This window comes from Orycteropus afer, unplaced genomic scaffold (assembly GCF_000298275.1).
Source record: "Orycteropus afer afer isolate SDZICR_OR568_19922 unplaced genomic scaffold, OryAfe1.0 scaffold00004, whole genome shotgun sequence".
NCBI lineage: Eukaryota > Metazoa > Chordata > Mammalia > Tubulidentata > Orycteropodidae > Orycteropus > Orycteropus afer.
The window spans coordinates 19,831,134-19,840,336 of record NW_006921591.1 but is presented as its reverse complement, the minus strand read 5'-3'; the positions used below and the strand labels follow the sequence as shown (position 1 = coordinate 19,840,336).

The following is a 9,203-nucleotide window of genomic DNA, read 5'->3' as shown; positions in this document are numbered from 1 at the left end:
GATAGTTACCTCTTCCCTGTGTCCATAGCTCCATGCACTCCTGCTCCCTGAGCTGTCTCCCTGTGTATAAGCAGCCCTTCTTTCTCCCATGATTGTTCTCTCCAAGGAGTGTATCTACCTCAGGTAAATATTCAACTCCTATGCCTGTCTTTTGTTTGGCTGGAAGAAACAGGTGTGGGTTCAATTCCAGACCTGAAGGGCAGCTAGGGGCCATAGTCTCAGTGGTTCCACCAGGCTCTATCAGACCAGCAAATCTGGTTCCTTTTTGTTTGTTTGTTTGTTTGTTTTTCCCAAATGATTTTGAGTTTTGTTCCACATTGTTCTCCCTCTCTATCTAGGATTTCCTACATAGATCTCCCTCTGAGTGGTTGACAGTGGTAGCCAGGTAACATATAGTTCTTCTGGTCTCAAAGTTATATAGGCTGAGGATTGCATGGTGTGCCAGTCGCTAGGACTAATTCTTTCTATGAATCTTTGGTTTTCTTCATTCTTCTTTGCTCTGGACTAGGAGAGACCCATCATTGCATCTAGAGGGCTGCTTGCAAGCTTTTAAGATCCCAGTCACTACTTGCCAAAGTAGGAGGTGTAACAATGTTTTGTGTAGTATGTTATGCCAATTGAATTTGATGTCCCCTGTGACCATGGTAAAACAGGCCAGACTTTTAAACTCCTGCCAGCATCCTAAGGAACTCTGGTGGCACAGTGTCTAAGGCATTTGACTGCTAACCAGAAGGTTGGTAGTTCAATCTCACCACCTGCTCCACAGAAGGAAGATGGGGCAGTCTACTTCTGTAAAGATTTACAGCTTTGGAAACCCACTGAGGGTTGCTGTGAGTCAGAATCAACTCAATGGCAGTGAATTTGGTTTGAGTTTGGATAGTCATCCTGTCTGGATATCATTGAAACTTGGGCGACACCAGGAAGGGTGTGCCTTGGATGGGATGAGAACTGTCTCTTGACAGCACTCCCTGCAGCTAGGGCAGCAAGTCCTTCCATGAAAGGGGATTTGAGTGGCACACTGCAATGTTCCTCACGAGGCAGTGAGGAGTAGTAGTCCTTGAGATTTGGAAGCTGTAGCTGGAGGAAAGGGAGCTGGGAGGACAGGATAAGGAAGAGTTTTGCCTTCATCCATGCTTCGCAGAACTGGGTTTTCTGGGCCTGGTCTCCATGAGGCCTCATTCAAGTCAAGTAACAGCGACAGAGTGTCAGTGCGTCTATCTCCTCCATGTCCGGTCTTGTGCTTATAGGGGAATAGGGTCGCAGATGTCACCCGGGTGTGAGTCATGGCTTCACGGAGCTCCGCTCCCTCCTCACCGGCCCCCTTTGCACTCCTGCCCCCCTACAATCCACTGTCAGCATTGCTGCAAGCCCGATCTTTCCAAAACGCAAATCAGAAATGCCACTCCTGAGCTTCAAACACTTCAGGGGCGACCTTTCGTACTTGAAATCCCAACTTCTCTTCTCACTGGACGCTTGAGGGGCGTGTCACCTGGGTGCTCCCAGGGCAGGAGAGAGGCGCCAACGCCAGCCCGCGGGTGCACTGCCCCTCTAGTCCCGCGGGCTAGGGACGCCCTCCCTCCCAGGAGGCGTGCCACACGGGTCAGCACAGGTGCAGTGGCCGCTGTGGGGAGCCCCCTGCCCGCCTTGCTTCCTGGGGGCGGGCCTTCCGAGGCTCCACCCCTCGGGCCACCCATAAATGCGTCCGCCGCCCAGCACCCAGGCCCTGGAGCTTTGGATTCAGGTGTACTTGTGCTACCCGCTCGCAGGTCGGCGGCGCTCGGAGCTCAGCCATGCTCTTCTGGCATACTCAACCCGAGCACTACAACCAGCACAACTCTGGCAGCTATCTGCGGTAAGGGCCCAAGCCTCCCAGGCCCGATGGGGCGCAGCTCCCCGGCCGGAGCAGGGTAGGCGGGGTCATACGCTGTCAAGCTCCCCTCCGTGGTTCCCAGGAGGGGCAGAGAGCTGGCAGGTGCGGCTCTCGAGTGTCTTTGCTGGCCTCCTGCTTCCTTGGCGACAGTGAGGTCCTTAGAGTCCGCTGTCCTCTCGAGGTATCTACCTTTGGGGGAGTGAAGGAGAGCCCGATACAGAGTCCCACCGCGTCCCAGACGCACCACCGCGAGACTCGAGCCGGTAGTTCGGGACGTGCCTGGGAAGCGAGTGCGCAGAGCCTAGTACCAGACGCAGGGCGCTCCTCTCGCTACCCTGGGAGGGCGCGGGGCGCGTACCTGCTAGTCACAGCCGTCCCGATAACCCTCTTTCCCATCTATCCTATACCCACTCGTGCCGAAGAAGAGGAACTTCTGTTTTCAGTCAGGTGCCTGTCTAGAGAATCCAGCTCCCGATGTGGTCCCACTCCCCCACTCCCTCCGACTCTGCGCCCTACTGGAGCCCTGGTTGGACCCAGGGGCGGTGGATGCGGGGCGCAGCCCTGCCCGCCAGACCTAGCAGCCAACCCCGAGGGCAGGCGCCCCTTCCCCCAGGTGGTCTCCGCGAGTATCGCCGGAGGGCCGCCCTTTATTGCCCTTGAGGGAAATCTTCTGCAGGGATTTGACTAGTGCTCTTTAGAGAGAAAAGTAAATCCTGCCTGTTGTGCAAAGTTTTTCCGACCCCTAGAATCTAACCTTTGAGGAAGTGGGGCCCCCGTTTGAGTCAGTTCCTGGAGGTTGTTTTTCCATGTTCTGCAGCTAGCTGGGTACTAATGGGCAGTCATTTCACTTTCTGAACTCGCCTGAACCAGCTTTAGCCTGTCTTTATTTCCATCCTAGTCACAGTTTATTAAATGTGACTAGTTTAATCCAAAGAGCATTTGATATGGGCTCCGGGAAAAGGCATGGTGAGGCTGAAGGAGTCGCAGGACACTGGGAACATCCAAGGCAAGAGTCACCCATAGTGATTTTTTTTTTTTTTTTGGTTCCAAGAAGTTCCCACTCATTTAACACAAGATACTTGTAAATGCTGGCTTCTGATTAAGTTTTGGTTCAATAGCCCTTCCTGAAAACAGTCCCCTTTCAGAAAGCAAAGGAATGAGTGGATTTCATTGTTATTTTTTATTCACCAATCCAAGGTGCAGGAGATGGTAGAAGTCTAGAGAGGTGGTGTGGGATGTTGGAAGATTAAATGTCCATTTACTTACACAACATGGAATATGTTTTTATTCAACTGTGTACTGTAGTTTTTGTTTTGCCTCAGTCTTTCTTTGTGGCCATTATGTTACCATACCTCAGAGATGAATTTGAAGGTGACCCTGGGCTGAAGGTGAATGTATTTAAAATGCCATCCCACTAGGGAATAATCCTCCCCTTGCATGGGAGGAACAATTTCACCATCTGCTACTGAGCTGATAATTTATCTGTGGAATGCCTCAGATGCCTTTTAGGATTTTGGAATTATATTAAGGGAAAGAGTGGGAGTTGGAGTGAAAGGTGCTATTAAAGCCATATTGGTTCCTGAGGTCATTTTGGGACCATGGAAAAATAAGTAGTTTTTATTTAATTTCCTGGAAGCTAGAAGCTGGGAGTTTTGCCTTAATAGAGGTTGACTTCAGTGAAGGCCAAGACATGGGAGGGGGTGCAGTAAATATTCCCCTGGTCCCCCTCCCAGGACTTAGAAAGTGAGGAACTGGTCCTTTTCTTTGAATTTTTGTGTCTTATTTTTAGTTGTCTCCTCTCTCTGAAACTTTGTGCATGTTGTAGGACCTTGCCAGGGTACTGGCCTTTACTCTTTTCTTCCCTTTTTCAGTTTGATATTCTCGTAACTTTTATTCCTTGGCAAATAAGGATGCCAGCCCTGAAACAAGTTACTGTTGAGTGATGGTTCTAAGCTACCTGCCCCCCCCCCTTTTTAATTTAAAGGTAGCAGCCCATGTCTAATTAACTTAACATGGTCTGGGCAAACATGACATTATGCAGTCCTCAGAAGGCAGGCAGGCTTGCCTACTTCTCCCATATTCCTAGATAACCACACGGGCTTGGAGTATGACTCTCTTTGGTGGAAAGAGACACATTGGTGGGGAAGCCCAGACAGCATCACACTGGGAAGGCTTTGGCCAGCAGAAAGTGGCAGGAAAGGCCCTCACATGGGAGAACGTCCCCCCTAAAATGTGCCCGAAGCCAGGCTTTTCCTTCTGAGAATTAGTTAGACATTGTTGGGGTGTGTGCTGGGCTTGTGTTTTAGAGACGCTCATTTATTGTGTCCTATGAGGAACAGATTGTACCAGTGACTGCTGTTTATACAGTGAAGTGGGGTCAGCTAATCTGATCCATAATCCAGGATACACCAAGGGAGGAGGTTGATCAAGATAAGGGCACTGGTATTTATTTGGCACCTGTTTCCGTACTGCTCTTAGTTTAGAGGTCTGAGGTCTCTCCTGCTCACAGGATATTCACTTTTTCTGGAGCATTTAAAAAATATGCTCTGGAAACAAGTTCCTCTAGTCCTAAACTGATGAAAGGCTGATTTTGTTGGATATGATGGGGTTTTTGTTGAGGAGAGGAAAAGAATCTTTGGGCTTCTCAAGATTTTCCATTTGGATAAGAAAATTAAATTGAAACCTTCCTTCTTGTTTTGCATTTAAAAGGAGAGATTAGTGTGACCCTTAAAACAAGGGTTATCGGCAGTTGTACTGTTTCAGAAGGGTTAGGGGGATGTTTCAACCTGGAAGAGTGAAAACAGTTTCTGCTTTTGCATAGTTTACAGAGTCCCTAGGACACACATGGTTGTATTGGTCTGAAAAGTATCTGATAAGTACACTATTTTATTGAAAAATAAAAATTGTTCTTTAAATCTGCAAGACCAGATTTTGCTTGCAAAAGCAAAGGTCACGAATAGAAACCAAGTGACATCTAAAGGTAGTTCCACTGCTGCTAGTCTCTTTGTTCCAGAGAGATTTCTGTAATTTGTACATACTAGATTAAAAAAAAAAAACTCATTGCCGTCGAGTCGGATCTGGCTCATAGCGACCCCTCCTTGGGTTTCCGAGGCAGTATTACTACAGAAATAGATTGCCTAATCTTCCTTCTGAGGAGTGGCTGGTGGGTTTGAACCGCCAGCCTTCTGGTTAGCAGTCTAAATGTCTTAGGCACTAGGTCACCAGAGCGCCCACATATTAGATAGCTTTATGTTTTTATCTCCTTGATGACCGTATTGAATAAAACTCTTGCGTGCAGTTCAGTGAAAATAGAACTATAAAGGGTTAGTTTACAATGTTTTAAAACCCCTTAGACTATTTGTGACATGATGTATCAGGGACTAAACCGACACACTGAGGCACTTGGCTGTTGATACCACTTTGTGAAGTGGCTCCTTCCAGCTCTTCTCCTAACTACTCCCTCTTGTATGTTTTAGTGATGTCCTCGCTCTGCCCATATTCAAGCAGGAGGAACCCCAGCTGTCCCCTGAGAATGATGCTCGCCTGCCACCCCTGCAGTATGTCTTATGTGCTTCCACATCCCCAGCTGTGAAGTTGCATGAAGAGACGTTGACTTACCTCAACCAAGGTAGCAGCGGGAGCTCTGTGCCATGTCTGGAAACTTGGGGCTGGGGCCCTTCTACCCAGAAGGAATGAGGAATTGGCCTGAAAGACCCATTTAGACTTCATTACATTTTCACAATGGGCGTGGTGGAGTTTGGGAAGGAATTCCTGGGTGGTGCAAATAGTTCACGTGCTCGAGTGCTAACCTGAAGTTTGGCCTTTCAAATATATCCAGACGTGCCTTGGAAGAAAGGCCTGGCAGTCTACTCCTGAAAAATCAGCCATTGGAAACCCTATGGAGCACAGTTCTATTCTGACATACATAGGGTCGCCATGAGTCAGAATCTACTCAATGGCAACTGGTTTTATAGGTTTTGGTGTCAGAAGGATTTAGGTTCATATTCCATTTCCTAAGTGTGTGACTTCTCTGAGCCTCAGTGTCTTCATCTGAAAAACTGAGATATCAACCATGTTGTTATATAGGTCAAATGTAAGCAATATATATGGTAAAACCTGTGAAAGCCAGAATCTGTGTAAGACAAAAATCTGTCTGAGATGGAAAACTCAAATATTTTCCATGAGCAGACAGTGATAAAAAAGTTGTAAGACTGCACCCTGTCAAATGTGGAAACTTGTGAGACCCAGAAAAAACAAGGCAGTCCTGTTGAGTTCTGGCTCTCAGGATTTTGCTGTATAGCTCTCATTATATAGATCTGCCAGTAGTAGATGCTCAATAATTGGTAGATGTTATTACAATTACTATTTACTGTGACTGTGGTGTCCTTCTTAGATTGAGCATCTTTGGAATACCAGGCCTACTATTCTTTCTAGAACTGCATCTGGCTAGTGACATGGACAGTGGCCCATGTCCTAAAGTACCACAGGAGTTGTATTCCACATGAGGCAGACAATACTCTGTGCTCACCAGGTCCTGAAAGAAATAGCCTGGACTTTGGAGATTGAATTCCAACTCCAGCACTTGCAACTTTGAGCTGCTTTTCTTCTTTCTCTGAGCCTCAGTGCTTCCTGAACACAGTATGTAAAATGAGAATTATAATTTCAGGAAGTTCAAAAGAATGAATGTATGTGAAGTGGTTGTTCAGTTGCTAATTCCTTTTACCAAAACACTTGAATCAGTGTCCTGATGGTTGGTATTTTTGTGGTTTTTACAATAACAATATGAATGTGTTTATTGCACTTTCTTCCTGGGTTACGTCATCAACATTTGATATAGAGTGGATTCATTGCCCTTGTATATTAATTGAGAACAAGGGGCAGAGAAACAAAGCAGTTTCTGTAGGGTTGCATTAAATTGCCCAAGAATAGAGAGGGATAGCAGTTCGTCTTACATATGGGGCCTCCTCTCTGCAGAACTTTTCATTAATTTAGGAGCCAGCTTGGGGTGAAAGCCCATCCTGATCATTAGGCTCTCCTCTGGCTTCTGGGCCAGGAAGCTTAGACACTAGCAGGTGGCTCTGTGTCTGCCTCTGGATAGGGACAGCCCTCTCCCCTTGTCCTGAATCAGGTAGAAAATGATAGTTTATCCCTTTGGCTAGCTCTGTTGGTCTCATGGCTGGACAGTGCCTGGCTCAGCAAAATATCTCTGTATGTATGCTTGTTTATGAAAGGGCTTCTGCCATTTTCCTTTCTGTTTTATAGAAGATCAAATGTGCACCTTTGAGCAGTCTCTTTCCACTGCTTTCTCACCTGAAACATGGAAATTAGATCATTTTTAGAGTTGGTTGAGCGCTGATGTGGCTCTTGCCCTTGGCCACATCTCATGGTGCTAAGAGTTAGTGGTCTAAGGCCTTGCATCTGGGCACTGGCCCACTCTCTACCCTTCTGCCCCTCAACCCCCCCAATCAATAGTAAGGCCTTTGGCTGTATTGTCTACTCCCTCCCTTCCTCCCCTCTTTTTTCAGTCAATCTACTTTGGGCAATGGCAGTCAGAAGTCAGATACTAGGTATTTAAAACAGAGTTTATCTTCCGTCTCAATATAAAGACATTAAAAGAGAGGGGAAAACAAATTACCCCAGATCTTATTATCCTGCGATAATTGGATGTATTTATTTTAAATATTTAAAAAATTTCAATTTCCTGATTATTAATATAATAATACATGTTCATTATAGAAAATTTGGATGATTTAGAAAAGTATAAGGAAAAAAATGATAAGAATATAAAAATTAAAATCCCCTCTTGTTTCCTCAAGAACCATTGATACCTTGCTTTCTGCATATTTGTGTGTCTATCTTTTAAAATTGTGGTCATGCTACAGACATCCTGCTTTTTTCATTTACTATTTTCTCCATGTCATTAAAAATGCTTTGAGAACTTGAAAGTTTTGTAATAACTGACTAGTATTACATTATAGTTCTTTATTTCTTTGACCAGTTTTATATTATGAACATGTAGTTTCCAGTTGTTAGAAGTTAAACACTGCTATGGTGAATATTCTTAAACATAAATCTTTGTGTGAAATGTTAATTTTTTAAAGGATAAATACCTAAAAAGAGGATTACTGGCTCAGTAGCGTGTACCATTTTATACTCAGCCAGTGTATGTTTTACTGTCTTTTTGCCAATACTGGCTCTTGTTATTTTTCATATTATAAGAAACATTGAATTTAAGCAAATCTATGATCACTAACCATAGTGATACTGCCTTGGAAAGCCAAGGAGGGGTTGCTATGAGTTGGGTCCGACTCGTCGGCACATAACAACAACAACAACATGATCGCTAATTTTGCATATTCTAAAATACATTTATTAACCATTTTTATTTCTCTATTGTGCCCATGTTATGTTTTTCTACTGTGGTATTTATCTATTATGTTGTTGTTATGTGCCGTGGAGTCAGTTTCGACTCATAGCAACCCCTCCTTGGGTTTCTGAGGCAGTGTCACTACAGAAGTAGATTGCCCAACCTTCCTTCCGAGGAGTGGCTGGTGGGTTTGAACCACCAGCCTTCTGGTTAGCAGTCAGGTGCCTTAGGCACTACGCTACCAGAGCTTCTTTATCTATTATGTTGTTGTTGTTATGTGCCGTCAAGTCGGCCCCAACTCATAGCAACCCCTCCTTGGGTTTCTGAGGCAGTGTCACTACAGAAGTAGATTGCCCAACCTTCCTTCCGAGGAGTGGCTGGTGGGTTTGAACCTTCAGGCTTCTGGTTAGCAGTCAAGTGCCTTAGGCACTATGCTACCAGAGAATATATCTATTATAGTATACCTTATAGTAAGACCATCAAACCTTCAGCTGTCATATATTGCAAATATTTTTTTTTTGTTGGATGCTGGTGTGATAACTATATTTAATGTGTAGAATATATGTCATTTTTTTTCAATCTTTTAAAATGTTTTTTTCTTCCATGGCGCAAAATGCCAAATCATCTTAGTAGTTTCCTAAATTTTCTTTAATGGTTTCTAAATGTTAACATTCAATGCATTTGGATTTTACAGTGTGATATAAAGATCTAAATTTGTTTATTTTTCTAAATTGTTAACCTCTTGCCTAGTACCTGTTATTGCTTAGATATGTGCTTTTTTTTTCTCATTGGTTTAAAATATCACTTTAAAAACATTTAAAAAAACATATTCTAAACTTCTTGGTCAGAAACAGACCCTTTATGGATCTCTGGAGCTCTGGTAGCATAGTGCTTAAGGCACTTGACTGCTAACCAGGAGGCTGGCGGTTCAAACCCACCAGCCACTCCTCGGAAGGAAGGTTGGGC

The 9,203-nt window shown here is 44.9% G+C and overlaps 1 protein-coding gene across 1 annotated transcript in view; it reads left to right on the top strand.

Annotated features, from left to right (window-relative positions):
* The first annotated feature begins 1,790 nt into the window (after positions 1–1,790).
* The window catches only part of TFCP2L1 (transcription factor CP2 like 1), a 104,287-nt gene continuing 96,874 nt past the window's right edge, over positions 1,791–9,203 (top strand). Inside the window, exons 1-2 of the mRNA XM_007937874.1 lie at positions 1,791–1,852; positions 5,347–5,498. Coding sequence (XP_007936065.1) covers positions 1,791–1,852; positions 5,347–5,498 — 214 coding nt within the window. The remainder of the gene's footprint in view (positions 1,853–5,346; positions 5,499–9,203) is intronic.